General features: G+C 36.2%; 1 protein-coding gene across 5 annotated transcripts; it reads left to right on the top strand.

Moving 5' to 3' along the window:
• Positions 1–1,052: 1,052 nt before the first annotated feature.
• LOC144424560 (uncharacterized) lies at positions 1,053–17,477 on the top strand. Of its 5 annotated transcripts, none has more exons than XM_078113972.1 (4): positions 1,053–1,965; positions 16,028–16,195; positions 16,447–16,655; positions 16,993–17,133. In XM_078113972.1, exons 1-4 carry the CDS (start codon positions 1,706–1,708, stop codon positions 17,001–17,003), a joined length of 648 nt encoding a protein of 215 aa, XP_077970098.1. In that variant the 5' UTR covers positions 1,053–1,705; the 3' UTR covers positions 17,004–17,133. The 5 variants fall into 5 exon arrangements, 4 of the variants coding, with proteins under 4 accessions (XP_077970098.1, XP_077970099.1, XP_077970096.1 ...); XR_013476769.1 differs by lacking the exons at positions 16,028–16,195; positions 16,447–16,655; positions 16,993–17,133 and adding exons at positions 4,158–4,257; positions 4,621–4,830; positions 5,258–5,729 and having other exon boundaries at positions 1,066–1,965; XM_078113973.1 differs by lacking the exon at positions 1,053–1,965 and adding an exon at positions 14,384–14,743.
• The last annotated feature ends 1,752 nt before the right edge of the window (positions 17,478–19,229 follow it).

The following is a 19,229-nucleotide window of genomic DNA, read 5'->3' as shown; positions in this document are numbered from 1 at the left end:
AAAGTAACACGGACACGATATAAAATTGAAAGCATAAAAAAGTCAACTATCACATTCACGAATATTTTCTCAAATATCGCATTCCGGGGTCAGTAATACTGTTCGCTTAAAATTGGGACCTTAATGCACAAACTGTGATACAATACTTCAAAAAAGATAAAAAGCAGCAAAAATTAATTTGTGTTGTGAATGCACATCTTAATAGTTGTCTTTGACATCGTCGCCGATGTGAAATCAAATTTCTGTCCAAAAAATAAAAACCAAACTGCGATATCCGCCGTTGCATGAGAAATAATATTTACTAGTGAATAAAAAGTGCTTTAATATAGTTTATCATCATCAATTGGGATGTCAAGCCGCCGAAAGGATCGCGGTGACAAAAGTACTTACTGCGGCCTTGGATTATGACAAATTAGGAAATAAAAATCGCTGCATTGTTGCGAAGTTTTAGTCTTCAAATAAATTCCGAAAAATAAAATTGTCACGGCGATCTTTTCGGCGGCCGACATCCCAAATACGGTTGTTTGAAATGACAATACTCATTATTCGGTGTTGTGTTCGTTAAAAATAGTCGAATAATTCGACTAAAAAAACTATTTGCCCACCACTAATCACGACGCAACGGTTTCATGTAGCCCGCCTCTCTTTGCCTGACGGTTTATGGTGAATATTTTGCAAGTCCTATTTCAAATATCGACCATTATTCCGTAGTCAGTAGTACCCGCATTTGAAAATAGAACATTAGAAATTGTGAAAATTAATTTTGGAGAGAAGTATAAGTCGCGGATGTCAGTAGCGTCAAAATCGTTTATAAGTACAAAAACACGCTCGCATGTAGCGCCGATCAAATGCATTAAATGTGAAACTATTACTTGGATTTAAATGTTAAACAAGTTGATTTTTAATTGCCATTCAATGATAATTAAAATGCGCCGTAATTAGTGGCAGGCAAATAGATTTTGTAGTCGAATTATACGAATATTTTCAACGAACACGAAACCGAAAAATGGCTGTGCTCGATGAATGATGGAGAAAGGACCTTGTTCCTGCATGTGTGAAATTCGTTGTTAGATAGGCATAGGCCCCGTGTTAGTTTGAGCTTTTACTAATGTACTTAGTTATATTATCATTCTATCGTGTTTTTAGATTATATTTCACGCCGTGAGATTCCTAAATTGATATTACCCGGAAACCGATATAAATTCCTAGAATAGGCAAACTGTGAAACTCGGTAGACAAATATGCAATATAACTAAATATGAAAATAAGATGAATAAAAGGTAAACAATACTGTTTCGAATCGATGATGACGCACACATACAGGAGGCGCGACTTCCTTTGAGTCAAGCGGAACTTATCGTGGTCGTTTTCTAAGGCGCTATTGATCATTTGATTCTGTGTAGGTTAAATCAAATGATCGAGGAAGTGAGCTGAGGAAGTTGGCTTAGTTAAGTTCTCTATTTTTTATTGAATTGGTTAGGAATTCATGGTTCAACTGGTCGATCCGAAGTAGATAGCACTTACTTTGCAAGAGGGAACGACGGGGAATTTACGGGATTTTTGCCTAATTTTACCCACAATTATAATTAAATTTCTCTGAAAATAATGCAGTTTTCATAATCTGTGATGATTACAAAACTCCTTCCGGGTATTTCTTCGACGAATTTTTTTAGATATTTTTTAATAGATTTGCTACAACAGAAACATGTCAAACTTTATTGAATTGTCAGACAGAGAAGGCAACAAATGGTTTTCCAGCAACAGGTCTCCACATGATAGTATTCCTGTTGAATTGAATTCCGAGGCTGAAGATTGGAGAATAGAGCAATCTGCAAGCGCCGCGTTGTGGAGTTTTTATATTCTGTCAGATCATAAGAAGAAAATGTACGTAACTTATAACAACAGTAATAACGACGTCACACTGGAATACGAAGACAATATAAAGGACGATAATGGAATGAGAAGGTGATAAATGGTGTGATAACTCGATTCGGTCATAAAATGCATAGTTAATACATTAAATTCAAGAGATCTAGTGTATTTTGTGACGCCCTCCCCAAACGTAATCATGTACTCTATGTGGAAGTGAATCATTGGTCTTCATTGCATATACATTGCCAATGTTTGGATCCAGGGAGAAATAGTAGGCATGCCACTTTGGACACAACATCTCAATCTCGCGATATCAATGTATTTCGGTGTTTCTAATCCAGAGACTAAGAAATGTTTCAAAATGTGTATCGCATCGATGTAACTACATACGCTAGCCTTGGCAATTTGTCACAAATAAAGCATAACATATATATATAATTATACATAATGTCTTGTTAACTGTCCATTTCTTCGCCCTAGAGTTTCCTAAGATTTGGCTGTATGCTTATCGTAATAAAATATTAATTTGCGAAAAATCACAAATTCGCATAAACGAACATTATTAACGTTAAATCTCACGAAGAATTTGGTCATAGGGGAAAATTTTAATGTAAGGCACTATGCGTGAACAGATTGGGCGGGCACAGTCTGCACAGAGATAGCTATATTAAATAAAAATTACTATTTTATAACAGTAATTGAATTCGATTTTGCATTTTATTATCTTTTAAATAGTTCCAACATCACGATGAAAGCAATTCTATTTTACAGTCAAAATAAACACGTTTACCCATATCCATATGATTATAATTTATAAAGGTAAATATAATATTTGATATACAGAATAAGCGAGGGGCATGCGGAAGTGCGGGGCCACTGCAGCCGGGCGGATTGAATTGTGCTTACTTGCCGGGCGTAGATGTTGTCACAATTGGCTGATGGAATCTGAGAGCAAAGTTGAAATCAAATAAATAATCAACTATTGAGTTTGCTTTAACATTGATAACGTAATGACAGTGGAGAATGTCGTAAACGTAAGCCAGGGTCGGCCAACTTTTTGGTCGAAGGGCCACATGTAGTTCACTAATAATTGCGCGGGCCACTTAACATGGTAGTTATGTTCTAGTTTTGCTACACTGACTACAGGTTAATGAAAAAAAAAATGCCCTCACACCAAACTTTCACAATTATTAGAATAATGAAACTGTTGTTTCCTAATCATTGATGGGGCGCCATCAGTGGTTATTCCCGAAAGTTTCGCCAAAGAAAAGCCAAGACGCTTGATCTTTTTTATCACAGCTCCCAACAAATCAATGCCTCCATTCGTATACCCTCAATAGCTCTTCGGTAATTTCAAATCATCATTAACTCCCCGCAAGAAGATTGTCAAGTTGCCAACTGAGCAGTAAACTTGATGTCAGTGCTCTCGCCAAGCGCCAAAGAATACAACGAAAATTTTCCCGCTTTTGCAACTAAAGTTTCCGCTATAGATTTCCCGGGCTCTTCAACACGACAAGCTATGGTCTGTCTTGACAGGCTATTTTTGAAAAAAAAAAACTCTTTTATTTCCGGACGTAAAACATTGGCAACCCGAACAATACATAATAATATACATTCCTTCGATTGTTTTGCGATAAGATCATATAGAGTTGTGAATAGGCAAGAGTAAGCGAGTATGTCACCTTTTTGTATCGATATCTCCTCCCAGTTGGTTTTGATTCAAAATGGCACTCATGGCTCGTTTGAAGGGGATGGTAGAGCGCATTTCAGGAAAATAAACAAATCGTTTGTATCACATCTTTACTCAATTTTTTTTTATTCAATTCTGAAAAATACAGCGCGGGCCACTCTAAATGCTTCCGCGGGCCATGTATGGCCCGCGGGTCACGGGTTCGACGACCCTGGCTTAAGCGAATGATCGGTAGCCTACGACGGCGAAAAGTTTAGCAATAATTTCGCATAATAATGTTATTAGTTTTACTGACATATATGTGTGGGATGTACCAGGCTTTGAGTGATGGTTAAAACTGTGTACCATTTCAAATAGGCTATCGAGCACTGGTGTAGTTGGTTTGAAACTACGGCACGAGGTAATGACATTGGGGTATTTAATTTTTAAATTATGATATCTCTTCTTTGTCTTCATGTTTGTTTTGACAATACCTAACTTCTACAAGTCAAGTTGAAAGAGTTGCTTGTTAAACCGATCGGTAACTATACGGGTTACACGACATCTCAATTTCCAACTCAGTAAACTGACTCTAAATTAAACTCTTTTTCTTTAGGTGTTTTACGATGCTTCTCCAGCCAGAACTCGGATTACTTCTACGTTCTGAAAACGCGCATGATAGATATCTGGGAAAGAATAATGGGATTCTGGAAATGGTGACTACCGACGCTCCAACATATGATTTGCACTGGCTCATTACATCAGCGTTATTTATAAATACATACCTCAACAGGAAACTTTATATTTTGACGCATGTACGAATGCACTTGTGGTGGACGATAAAAATAAATAATTAGAAAAAGGGATTGATTCTTCACTTATCATATTCACCATTAATTATGATTAGCCTTTTCCATATTTTGAAAATGAGCTACAAGATGAATATGAAAATTTTATTCGATCCCCGAATTCTTCCTTCCGCTCGAATAGAAAAATACTTCTGTAATAATACTGTATTTGCAAAATACTGGGCGATCACTTATATTGAAGATATCAGAGAAGTGTCTTTTTTTCTGCAGCGTGATTGAATTTTCCAACGTGCAAATCCATCAAATGTTGAATAATCTGCAATGGAAAAGTGAGGGAGCCCAAATAAATACACAAATCCAGGCTGAGGGACTCAGCAGTGAACAAGATTGGACACTTTCTGTTGTAAACAATTTTTTGTTAGGGTTTTCAGTTGGAAGTCTAAAAGCGAATGATGCTTTGAAATTTTCAGAAGTTGGGACGTAAGTATCATTCTCTTATTTTTTGAACGAATAAAGAATCATCAATAGTCGAGCCGCAGTAAAACCAGTTGAAATGCTATTTCTAGGTATTTTGACTATTTAATATTAAATAGAATTACAAATAAAAAATCAAAATTTGTCATATAGTTAAATATTAGATTCACAATTTTTCAGCGGACATCAAATGAATAGAACATAAATACCTTGTGCATTTAATGAAATTATCAATATCCTTCAGTAATATCGACAGCAGTTGAAGAAATGTGCTTATTTGAGAACATTTCATTCAAATTTAGTGGAACTTGTATGTAAAATAGCTTTGGTCAATTTTTAAATGTTGTTCATCATGATTTGTATGCGCAATCTCTATACGTGAAATACCTTTCGACGTTTGGAAGTGTTGATTGCAATGATGATCAATTTTTAGGTCATTCCTAATCGATGGATGTGGAGGTGGAGTAATTATACGATGCGCTTCTAATAATCAGTATGTGTCAGCTCCACCTGATAATGGAGATCTTTTCTTCGTACCGCTGAAAGAGATGGCTACTTCATGGAATATAAAGATTGGAAAATTGGTGTTGAGAAGGGTGTCGACAGCATCATCTTTCCCGCTTTATCGTCGTTAAAATAAGAGAGAACTATAAAGTATAAAGCTGGGCACAACGATGATAGAGAAATAATTTTCTTCACATGATGATGAACAATTATACTGTTAACCTGGATAAATCACTAACGTACGAACATTTGACCTAAATGTCATTTGTGAATAACGTTTCGTATTAAAAATTATTAATCAAATTACATACAACTTTATGCATAAATTTCAAACATTTTCGCTATTTATATTCATGCTAAAATTTATCAATTATGTATCTAATATATTCATGCAAACCCAACAGTAATGAGCATATTTAGTTATGTAAGACTGAACAGGAATGCATTTACGGTACCTCTAGTATGGCGATGGGGCCGAATATAATACAGATCAAATTTAAAAACTTGATCGATGGCTAATAGTTGTGCGCGCGTTGCCTTCAATAAGGAATTGTATCTAGATTTGGTAGCGCTTAGACCGCTGGAATTTTATATTGACTTTTATCATTATTTTAAACTATATATTGAATGTAGGCGGCGATGGAGATAATTAGAAATACAGTGGGCACGTGATGAGGAGCAGAAAACTTCACACAATAATCCACATTCACCGTGGTTATATTTTCACATATATTAGAATGAGCTACAGAAGAAAAATTGAAATTTATTCCAATTCGAATTACTTCAAAATATAAATTACTGTCGTTACGCAATAGCCTTATTAAAAAAGAAGTCACTCCAATTCGAAATATCGAAACTTGCTAGCGTTATTCAACTCAACAGTGCAGACTGCACACTGTTGTGTATTTGTGTCCTAGAACACTGTTTTTGACACGGACTAAATTTGTGATTATGATGTCATAATTGATTTATCGTAATTGCTCTTGATATTACCTGTCTGCGTGCTTGTTATTCATTTTTTTGTTTGAAGTATCTAGCGTTAAGCCGAGAAGTCACGCACGTAATAAAAATAAAAGAAAAGACAACGATGGGCACTCGGCGACCCCAGAAATATTTAAGGCGACCCCAGTTGGGGTCGCGACCCACGCTTTGGTGACCACTGACGTATAGGACGGGTACACACCCATAAGGCTTTCGAACCTTTTTTAACCCCTTCATTATCAACACATTTATTATGATTACAAAACTCCTTTCGGGTATTTCTTCGACGAATTTTTTAATTATAGCATTAGGTGGATGGATGGAAAGATCATTCGCGATGTTATTTATTTAGTCATTCCAAGTAACTGTATTTTCGATCGGTGTCTCCAAAATGTCGTGTCACACTTGTCCACTTGCCCCACGTGTCCCACTTGCCCCACGTGTCCCACTTGTGCCACGTGTACCACTTGTCTCACTTGTACTACGTATCCCACTTGCCCCACCGGTGTCTTAAAAATGTCGTATTACACTTGTCCCACATGTCCCACTTGTACCACGTGTCCCACTTGTCCCGTCGGTGTCTCAAAATGACGTGTCCCACTCGCCCCACTACTACTAAAATAGATTTTACGTCGTGCGATTATTACGGTTATATCTTCAAAATAATCTGCAGCATTGATCGGATCTGTGTTACAAGTACGGATTTCTCTAATTCGCAAAATTGCAAAAATACGGATTCCTAACGGCGATAACGAATTAGCAAGATTGCAAACATACCTATCAAAACTAAATATAATTAGACAGTTTATCTCATGTGGTTATGTCCGCATATTACATCTGTTTTTTTTTTTGAGTAGCAATGTATTTAAAAAGTCGCCACAGCGAGTTACGTTAGACAAAATTAAGTTAATTACCATGGATTGAATATTATACGTCACAGAAGAGTCTCACTGAAAAAGTCTTTCTTTTAACGAGCAAATAATCACGGCAACTGTTTTATGAGGGAAACGAAATATATATAGACAAAATATCTGGTGAATAAAATGTATGATAAACGGGATTCATGTGGACAAAATATTCAGCGAATGAGATACATGTGGACAAAACCCCTGGACAAAATGTATGAAGAGAATACATTTCGCGAATGAGCTGTTGTTTCATCAAGGAAACGAGATGTATATGAACAAAATATGCTGTCGAATGAGATATATGTGGACAAAACCCCTGAACGACATGTATGAAAAGAAAACATTTCACGGATGAGCTGTTGGTGGACAAAACATCTGTTAAATGGTATGTATGATAAATGGGATACATGTGTACAAAATATTTGATGAATAAGATGTAGGTGTAAAAGTCATGTGATTCCAAACCTTATCCGTTAAACTTCTCCCTTATCAAATCTTTCAACCTTTTTATTCTTCCCCCACTATGCATAAAAACTACTGTAATTATTTTATCCTTAGATCTTTGTCTAGTGTCCTAGTTGAAAAACCGATTTTGTACAGTTTCAGTTTTTTCTAATTGGATGTGTGCATTGTATTATAGTAGGCAGAGCGAACTTTGGGAAATCAGTAATGCTACAGCAAATACAAAGCCGATTCCTTTTCAAAAGGACAAAGTTACTCGCCAGGGATGAATTTTTTTCCAGTTTGGAAAACGTGCCTCCAATGAATGAGATATTTGTAGACAAATTACGTAATAAATAATACTATTTTTAGCTATAGTATATGCTCAATCATTCAATGCTCAATTGAAGCAATTCGTTTATTTTTGTTAGAAAGACGCACTTGTAAAGCAGACTAATTCCATCAAAAACATGACTTTATGTTCTTTGTCGTGAGTGCGCCAAAAATGTATGATCACAATGATGTAAGAAATTGTGATTGTAGCATTTTTTCAAATTGACTAGGCTAGTATCATCAAGTACGAATGACTTGAAGATGAAAAATATAAGGGAACTTAGTATAGAAATAAAAAGAAATTGGTATAAAATAGTAAAAGCAATTGATGCTTGCAATAAAATAACAAACATCTTGGCAGAATTGCAGATACATATAAAATCGGAGGGAAAAATGCAGGAGAATCATAAAAATATCATAAATAATATGGTAGTATTCATGTTAGATGGGGCAATAATTTCTTGGTTCGATAGTTAATGTCAACATCTGCCCGGGACCTTATCAACTTTTACATATCATATTGTCTACAAACTACCTGAACTATTCTCTTATTGCTCTAAATTTACAGAAAAAATGACGAAAATTGAAAAAACATGATAAGTATCAAGCGAAGAACTAGGTTTCAAAGCAATTTAAGTAGTTAAAACCAAGGGTGTGCAACATTTAATACAGAAGGACCAGATAAAGATAACTGAGTAAAACCGCAGGTCGCAATTTCATTCAACATAGGCTTTCTGGTAATAGCAAGCACAAAAGTTTTGGTTATTGATGACATGGGTGACAAATTATGACTTGGTATCAGTGCCGGAATATAGCCGGGTTGATATCGGATAGGTACCGACATGGGCGCGGCCAAAATTTTCGGTGAACTCAAAACACCCAAATTAAAGAGCACCCAAAGTGCAATTCACGACGACGTAAGGCGTTTATTAAACTGAAAAGAATGCGTCGTTCACAGCGAAATTCCACAGTTCCGTGTAGCCCGCCTCTTATGTGCCTGGCGGTTTATGGTGAATATTTTGCAAATACTATTTCAAATATCGACCATTAATCCGTAGTCAGCAGTATCCGCATTTGAAAATAGAACATTAGAAATCGTGAAAATTAATTTTGAGAGAAGTGTAACTCGCGGATGTCAGTAGCGTCAAAATCGTTTATAAGTACAAAAACACGCTCGCATGCAGCGCCGATCAAATGCATCAAATGTGAAACTATTACTTGGATTTTTATGCTAAACAATTTGATTTTTAATTGCCATTCAATGATAATTACCATGTGTCGTGATTAGCGGTGGGCAAATAGTTTTTTTAGTCGAAATATTCGAGTATTTTCAACTAACACAACACCGAATAATGGGTGTTGTCATTTCAAACAACCGTATTTTGGATGTCGACCGAAACGATTTTTTGAAATTTACTTGAAGACTGAAAACTTCGCAACAATGCAGCGATTTTTATTTTCTAATTTTTCACATAATCCAAGGCCGCAGTAGTATTTTTGTCACCGCGATCCTTTCGGCGGCTTGGCATCCCAATTGATGATGATAAACTATATTAAAGCCCTTTGTATATACTAGTAAATATTAATTCTCATGCAACGGCGGATATCGCAGTTTGGTTTTATTTTTTGGACAGAAATTTGATTTCACATCGGCGACGATGTCAAAAATAACTATTAAGGAGTGCATTCACAACACAAATTAATTTTATGCTGCTTTTCATCTTTTTTGTAGGATTTGTATCACAGTTTGTAAATTAAGGTCCCAATTTTAAGCACACAGTATCACTGACCCCGGAATGCGATATTTTTGAAGCTGAATAAAACACTGATATAAATACTTGAATAAATCGGCAATAATGGAATTTCTATGTAGTCAAAATAATATTTTCTCCCGTCCCCAATATCTCGGAAAATTTCCATGGAATACAAAATTTACCAGTCGTACTTATCTGGTTCGACAATTCTAAATTTACAAAAATGGTGGTGGCGCGCTTTATTCAAAATTTGAAATTGAAAAATAGGATGATCCTTACCCGTATGTGGGACACGCTGGACACATGGGACAAGTGAGACACGTGGTACAGTGGGACACGTGGTACAAGTGAGAGAAGTGGTACACTTGGTACAAGTGGTACATGTGGGACAAGTGGGACACGTAAAACACGTGGGATAAGTGGGACAGGTGGTACGCGTGGTACAAATGGGACACATGGGACAAATGGGACACGACATTTTGGAGACCCCCCTTTTCGATGACTTATTTACTATTAACGTTTACATCTAAGTAAGAAATAATATTTTTGAATGTTGTCCTGCTTATATTGTAATCGGTCACATTAAAAGATCCTCCCGTGTCAATTGATTAAAATCCGTGTGCTTTGATACAACCAAGGACTCTGTCCAAATTACGTTGGTAGTCAGAGTATCGTACCTGTTTCCATCTATCTTGTCTCATTGTAACTGATTCTTCGGCTTCTCCAAAACACATTCTTCTTCATGCATGCTGATACACGGTGTTAACTTTAGAATGACATGTAAAACAAATACAATGGCAAACGCAATAAATTTCATTTTTGGGCGAAATGTTAGGCAAGATGAAAATAAGGACAGCATCTAGGTAGAACAGAACTTTGCCAACCCAGACTATATATATATACTAGAAAAGCACAAGAAAACAAAAAATAGTTGAAATGTATTAAACAAAATTCAAGTTATATATATCATACTGCTTTAATTTAAGAAGTTTTTTAGTATTATATTAGCTTAGTTAGCAACGTAACAATTTGTCATAGAGAATACAAAAAAACACTCGATCCTACATAACTGGTTGTAGCTTTTATACTATTGATTGATATTGCTTTAGACCAGGGTCGTCCAACCTTTTTAGTCGAAGGGCCACATGTAATTTACTAATAAGTGCGCCGTCCACTTAACATGGTAGTTATGTTTTAGTTTTGCTACACTGACTACGGGTTAATGACAAAACAAACAATACCCTCACGCAAAACTTTCACAATTATTAGAACAATAAAACTGTTGTTTCGCAACCATTGATGGGTCGCCATCAGTGTTTATTCCCAAAAGTTTTGTCAAAGACAAGCCAAGACGCTTGATCATTTTCATCACAGCTCCCAACAAATCAATGCCCATAGCCGTGTCATCAAATGGGACAATGACTGCGAGCCTTTCGCTAATTTCAAAACCATCATCAACTCTCCGCATGATGAGCAGTAGACTTCATGTCATTACTTTCGTCAAGCACCAAGGAATATGATGAAAACTTTCCCGCTTTTGCAATTAAAGTTTCTGCTATAGAATTCCCAAGCTCTTCAACACGACAAGAATCGTCTGTCTTCATAGGTTTATATTTGCAAATGCCTCTTTTGTTTCCGGACATAAAACATCGGAAACCCGAACGTAACATCGCTTAATAATATAGAATTCTCAATGTGAGAATGGCTTCGACTGTTTTGCTTTTATTTCTGCCACGAAGTAGCTCGATTTTATGTGTGTATTACAGTATTATGGATTTTATGTATGTACGTAGCGACTAGGTCACAATATCTCGATATCTATCTGTATTGATGTCTACTCCCAGTTGGTTTCGATTAAAAATGGCACTTGAAAGGGCTGGCAGAGCGCATTTCGAAAAAATAATCGAATCGTTTGTATCACATCTTCGCATACTACATCACTCAAATAATAGGCATACTCAATAATTTTTTTTTATTTAATTCCAAAAAAAAAAATACAGCGCGGACCACAGGAAATGCTTCCGCGGGCCACATATGACCCGCGAGCCATGGGTTGGACGACTCTGCTATAGACTGTATTAAAAGCTTGAATCACATATTTTTGGTAATGTTTACATGCAATTGTAATGATTACGAAGGTGTTTAGGCGATAGGGTTGGTAACGTGCCAATGGTGCCATACATATGCTGCCAAGACTGCATATACCGCCAACTCATATAAACATACAGCCAACCAAATATACATATACCGCCAAGTCAAATGCAAATATACAAATACAGCCATTAAGGTGATGTACAAATACTGCCAATCCATATGCATATAGTAGTAGGCATAGTAACTATGATATATATGTAGTACATGATAACTATACAATAGGTAACAATCTATAATACCATGATACCCACAACAGCTGGTCGTTGATAACACGAGAAATGTGCTAGCTGAGATTTCTCTTCAGTGAACTATCTTTTGTCTACTGGCAATAAACTGTTCTAAAAATAATCGAATTAACGCTTGGTGGAAAATATAAAACATAAAACTGCCGGGGCGCGTTGTTCTTGATAAATGTCCAATAGAGGCGCCAATTTATGATGTCATAATACCCCACAACAGCTTATCGTTGATAATACGAGAAATGTGTTAGCTGAAAAGCTCTTTTAGAGAACTATTCTTTGGCTATTGGCAATAAAGTTCCTGGAATCCAATCAAAATAACGTTTGGCAGAAACTATCATTGCACACTTTGCAAAAATTTAAAACGCATCAGCATAGTATTTTGGGTGCTCCCGAAGTATGCGAACCAAGATGGCGGACATCGGAACGTAACATGGGTAACACTCCGAAACAGATTAGGGTTAGGCGATAATTTTTTTTCAATTTTCCTTATTTTAGTCCTATTATCAGTTCGAAGACTAGCCAAGAGCCTCCCGTAGTATTTATACCTAAAATTATGGCCTAACCCTAACCTAGTACACATATTACATTCCGATGTCCGCCATCCTGGTTCGCATACTTCGGGAGCCCCGTATTTTGTAGGATGAGGCTATTAACGTTACGCTTACAGAAACTTGAAAACATCTTGTAATTGAAATATGAGAAATGACTTGTAACAAGCGTAAAGTAGAGGTTATAAAATATCGTGATATGAGCATCATTCAACATAAGACATAAAACTGCCAGTGCGCAGTTCTTGATAATTGTAGAATACGTACCAATCTATGATACCACATTGTAGGTTACCCCGCAATAGGGATAGCAGCGTTTCTAGCTTTATGTTGCGTTGAGTAGGCTAGGCTTCATGGCCGCAATGTAAAAGGGGTTCATGCATTGGGGGCATTATGTTCGATTGAGCAGAAACCATCTTTTACATACATTGGGTCACATTTTCGTCATGGTGAATATAGATTAAAATTCATTAATATTAACAAATTAATAAAAAATACAATCCGATTTGCACATAAATGAGTCCGAGGAAGGCTTCTGTGCCTATGAATTATAAGCTAAATTGATAGCTTTCTTATGGAAAATGGCTGTGCTGCTGAATAATGAAGAAACGACCTTGCTGCCGCATGTGTATAATTCGTTGTTAGATAGACCCCATGTTTGTTTAAACCAGTGGTTCACAAACTTTTTAAAAAATTATGCATAACGGTCCCCTTGCAATTTTTCTGGTGACTCGCGGTCCACTGAAAAAATGAAAGCAAATAGCAACGCGGTATATCGAGCATTCATCTATTGAATGACATTAAAATTTTTGCCTGCGAACAATCGCAACATTAAACCTAAAATTATGGCGCACCCGTACCCTCTATTGCTGTGCTACAATGAGGCGTTTGTGCTGCCCTTCCTAATATGTATATTATCAAACCGTACATTGTTTTTATTTACTTGATGTTTTTTTTCTGTGCCACGGCGAAAGCGTTGAAATCAAAGGACAACTTTGTTGTCCCGCAGTAAGTAATCCAAATGACAATTTGACAAGCGAGTACGAAATTTATTGTGAGTGTAATACATTTCATATAAATCTGCTCACAGCAATATCTACAATATGTGACTTGTACATTACACGTTTGCACTGTCGCACAGAGCAGTGGCGCTTGAGGTCGAATTTCGTGTTTGCAGTAATACGTTCTGTGATGACGTTCAACATCGAATCCTTTACTAACTGCGATGCTCAATTGGCATATCAAGCAAACCTGCTTTGGAATGCGCAAGAAAGAAAAATATTTTCCGCGGAGACAACGATAAATTTATATATAATCAATTTTTGTATTATGCATTTAAAGTTCGCAGGACGTTGCCGCAGTTTGCCAACCCCTGGTTTAAACGTTTGCAAATTAACTTAGTTATATTATCATGCTATCGTGTTTTTAGATTATATTTCACGCCTTGAGATCTATAAATTGATATTACCCGGAAACCGTTATAGATTCCTAGAAAAGGCAAACTATAAAACTCAGTTGGCAAATGTGGAATAGAACCATATATGAAAATAAGGTGATTAGGAAGTAGACAATACTGTTCCGAATCGATAATGACGCACACGGAAAGGAGGCGTGACTTCCTTTGAGTCAAGCGGAACCTATTTATCATTTAGAACCTATTTAAACCGTTATTGTTTACATTTGCTTCTGTGAAGGTGAAATCAAATTTTCGAGGAAATGAGTTGAGGTAGTTGGCTTAGTCAAGTTCCCTATTTTTTGTTGGATTGGTTAGAAATTAATGGTTCAACTGTATAGATTTGCTACAACAAAAACATGTCAAAATTTAAATGCGGTGGAAGCCCTTCTAAAAATATTAGAAAGGAAGAACATAATACCTCCTTCAAGGTTGAATTGGCAGACAGAGAAGGCAACAAATGGATTTCCAGCAACAGGTCTCCACATGATAGTATTCCTGTTAAATTGAATCCCGAGACCGCTGAAGAGTGGGGAATAGAGCGATCCACCAGCAACGCGTTGTGGAGTTTTTATATTCTGTCAGATCATAGGAAGAAAATGTACGTAACTTATAACGACAGTAAAAACGATGTCACACTGGAATACGAAGACGATATAAAGAACAATAAAGAAATGAGAAGGTGATAAATAGTGTGATAATTCAAGAGATCTCGTATTTTGTTACGGCCTCCCTTAACGTAAATATGTACTATGTGAGGAAGTGAATCATCGATCTTCCTTGCCAATGTTCAGAGACCTTGAAAGAAATGATAAGCATGGGACTTTGGAGTTTTGACACAACATCTCAAACTCGCGATGTCAATATATTGCGGTGCTTCTAATCCGGAGACTACGAAATATTTCAAAATGTGTATCACAGCAATGTAACTAATACGCTAACCTTGAATTTGTCACAAATGAAGAATTATATATGCATATATACAAAATATCTTGATAACTTTCCATTGCTTTGTCCTAGACTAGAGTTATCTAAAATTTGGTTGTATGCTTTTCGTAATAAAACAATAAATTCGCTTAAACAAACATTTTCAACGTTTACCTCCATGACGAATCTGGTCTAAAAAGAAAACTATTGAAAGGCCCTATGCGCAAACGGATTGGGCGCGGCACAGTCTGCGCAGAGATAGCTATATTAAATGAATATTAATATTTCATAACAGTAAATGAATCCGTGGGGTTACAAAATCACAATTAAAGTAATTTTATTTTACACTCAGAATAAACACGTTTACCAATATAATTATAATTTACAAAAGTTAAATTTAATATTTAATAATTAAAATAAGCGTGGGGCCTATGACAGTGTGGGACCCACTGCAGCCAGACGTATTGCATTGTACTTACCTATCCAGGGAAAAGACGTTGTCACAACTGGCCGATGAAATCTGAAAGCAAAGTTAGAATTATATAAATAATCAACTATTGAGTTTGCATAAACATTGATAATGATGACGGAGAAAGTCATAAACAACCATCGATTTCGTGAATCATCAATAGCCTAGGTCCTAGGACGCTGAAACGTTCAGCAATGCTTTCGCATGATATTAGTTTTTACTTACCTCGTATATACGGAGGGTGGAGTGTACCAGACTTTGAGCGAGGGTTAAAACTGTGTACCCTTTCAATAAGTCTATCGAGCACTGCTGTAGTCGGTATGAAACTACGACACGGCGGAATGTCATCGGGGTATTTTCATTTTAAAAGTATGATATCCCGTCTCTGTCTCCAATGTCTGTTTTGACAATAGCCAACTTCTATTTGAGGTACATGACTTCACAATATCCAAGTCAGTCAACTAGACACTGAATTAGACTTTTTTCTAGGTATTTTACGATGCTTCTCCAACCCGAGCTCGGATTACTTCTGCGGGCTGAAAACGCGTATGATAGATATCTGGGAAAGAATAACGAAGTACTGGAAATGGTAAAGACCGACACTCCAACATATGATATGCACTGGCTTATTGCATCGTCGTTTGAAATGATTAATGCGTAAGTAATTGCTTTTATACAACTATTTATATATTGTGGACCGGCGTACATGACGTTACTTGGATGATTCATTAATTGCTGTCTTTATAAATACATAAGTCACCAGAAAACTTTACATTTCGACGCATGTACGAATATCCGCTCCCCGACTTCTCAGATAAAAAAAACTCCCACTTTTGTAATACTGTATTCGCAAAATACTGAGCTATCACTTATATCAAAGATACCAGAGAAGTGTCTTTTTTCTGCAGCGTGATTGAACCCTTTAACGTGCAAATCCATCAAAAGTTGAGTATTCTGAAATGGATGAGTGAGAGAGCTCAAATAAATACACAAATCCAGGCCAAGCAACTCATAAGTGATCAAGAATGGACACTTTCTATTGGAGACAATCATACTTCAGGGTTTCAAGTGGAAGTTTTAAAGCGAATGATGCTTTACAATTTTCAGAAACTGGGACGTAAGTATCATTCTTTTATGTTAATAAAGTAGTTGGACCAATAAAGAATCTCCAATAGTCGAGTGTCGAATAAACCAGTTGATTTATAATTTTTCAGCTGACACCAAATGGATAGAACATAAATAACTTGTGCATCTAATGAAATTATCCGATATGATGCAATAATATCGACAGGAAGACGTGTGTTTATTCGTTAGCAACATATTCAACTTTTAGTGATACTTGTATGTTTAGTGAAACTTATTTTTTAAATGTTGTTCATTGGGATTTGTGAGTGAAATAGCTTTCTGCGTTTGGCAAAGTTGATAATGGTGTTATGCAAACATTCAATTTTTAGATCGTTCCTAATCGGTAAATCTGTGGGTGGAGTAACTTTACAATGCACTTCTAATAGTCAGTATGTATCAGCTCCGTCTGACAATGGAGATCTTATATTCGTACCGAGGGAAGAGATGGCTACTTCATGGGATATAGAGATTATGTCAGTGGTGTTGAAAAAAGATGACGACAGCTTCATCTTTCCCGCTTTATCATCGAGAAAAAAGAGGGCTTGAAAGTATAAGGCTGGGCCCAACTATATGATGGAGAAATAATTTTCTCCAAATGATGATGATAAAAAATTATACTGTTACCCTGAATAAATCACGAACGTACGAACATTTGACTCAAATTTCATTCGTATTAATAATTACTAATCAAGTTACATACAATTTTATGCATAAATTTGCAAGCATTTTCGCTATTTATACTCATGTGAACAATTTGTCAATATACGTCTAATATACTCATGCAACCAAATATTGTAATAAACAAATTGTTTGATATCAGACTGAACAGGAATATATTTTCCTCTACTACGGCGATTGGGCTGAATGAGATGATGAGATCGAAACGACAACATTCGAGTATAAAACAGACCAAATTTAAATAGTTGTTCGCGCGAGGCCTTCAATTAAGAATTGTATCAGGATTTGGTTGCACTTCGACCGCTTGAATTTTGTATTAACTCATTGCATCGCCGATCGAAATGATGACGCGTCAATCATTATTTTGAACTATATATTGAATGCAGGGGGATATGGAGATAATTATAAAAACATTCGTCACGTGATGAGGAGCAGGTAACTTCAAACAGTAAACAACATTCACCAGTAACTGTAGTTATATATTTACATATGAGCTACAGAAGAAAAAATTGAAATTCAATCTAATCCCCGAAATCCCAGATAACAATTAACCCCTTTCTCATAAAGAAAAACACGAATATTTTTTTTTGTCTATGAGGCTCGTTAAAAAATATATGTTAAGTTTTTTCCCCAAAAATTAGTACAAAAAATGGGGCGATTAATAGTGCCGTTCTCCTGTAAAAACAATAAATTAGTTATGACAGTTGGGTAACCAAGATATTTACCTTTTCATACACAAAAAACGCATGATGTTTGCATTTGAATTTGACGAAGCGATAAAGTTGGCAAAAGTTGCTTTTTTTGCCTGTTGCCACCGAACGACGCTCGAGCGCACCTATATTACGTCAATACGTAATGATCGTACGTTGTTGCGTAACTACATCGTGTCGCCGTGCGTGTCGTCGATATCGCGGCCTCCAGCTGTGCGTCGCGGTCAACGTCATAAGATGTGCCGCCAGTACTTATCATATCGATTATGCGATTCTTTTTGATAGCTTATGCGATTCTTTTTCCCCTGCACCATGTGAAGAAATATATCACATAAAAATACATAATCGTTGACAGCACCTTATCATTGTCTACTGTTCCTTAATTTCTTGTTTATTTTCATTCACCCAAGTTTCTTTTATTTTTCTACGTTTTATATTTTCTAGTGTTTGTGCCATATACAATTGGTCACCGCATCATTGTTGTGTTTTATATATTTTGAGGTGAGGACCAAATAATAATCGCCATATGCCGTTTAACATTATTATTGTGGGATCGCAACTTTTTGTCCATCACTTTGTTCTCTTTGCTGGCGCCGCCATGTTAATTAGCTATAACTCACCGACAAATGAAGATATAATATTTATTTTGGAATCGATGGAAAGATATTTCAACAGTGCACAAATTTTCTAACGAGTACTTTGCTCTATCTTGCATCTACATATACAGCCAACTCATATACATATAGCGCCAAGGTCATATACAGCCAACTCATACACATAAAGCGCCAATTCAATATGCATATACAGCAAACCTATGAACATATAGATCAAACCAGATATGCATATACAGCTAGTTTACAGTAGACTTAGCGATTTCGTCGAGTCTGAGCTTTACTGCGTATAGTGTTGGTACGTTTGTGTTGTACTATTGTAAACTAACAAAATGTCTGAATTGTAAGTTTGATATCAATATAGTGAAACGGTAGTGTTCAAAACAGTTGCGCTATCTTTGTAATTACATCAATTACATTACTCTAATCGTACCGTAATAATGCAAATACCGCAGAAAGAGTTTATGCTATTGGTAATGCGCTTTTCAATAGTGGCGGCTGAAATTTTGAAGACTTTGCTGGGCATTTCGATAAGGGCAGTTCAACTGATTATTTTCACTTTTTGGA

This window comes from Styela clava, chromosome 6 (genome assembly GCF_964204865.1).
Source record: "Styela clava chromosome 6, kaStyClav1.hap1.2, whole genome shotgun sequence".
In the NCBI taxonomy this organism is placed as follows: domain Eukaryota; kingdom Metazoa; phylum Chordata; class Ascidiacea; order Stolidobranchia; family Styelidae; genus Styela; species Styela clava.
This window is presented reverse-complemented; position numbering and strand designations above follow the sequence as displayed.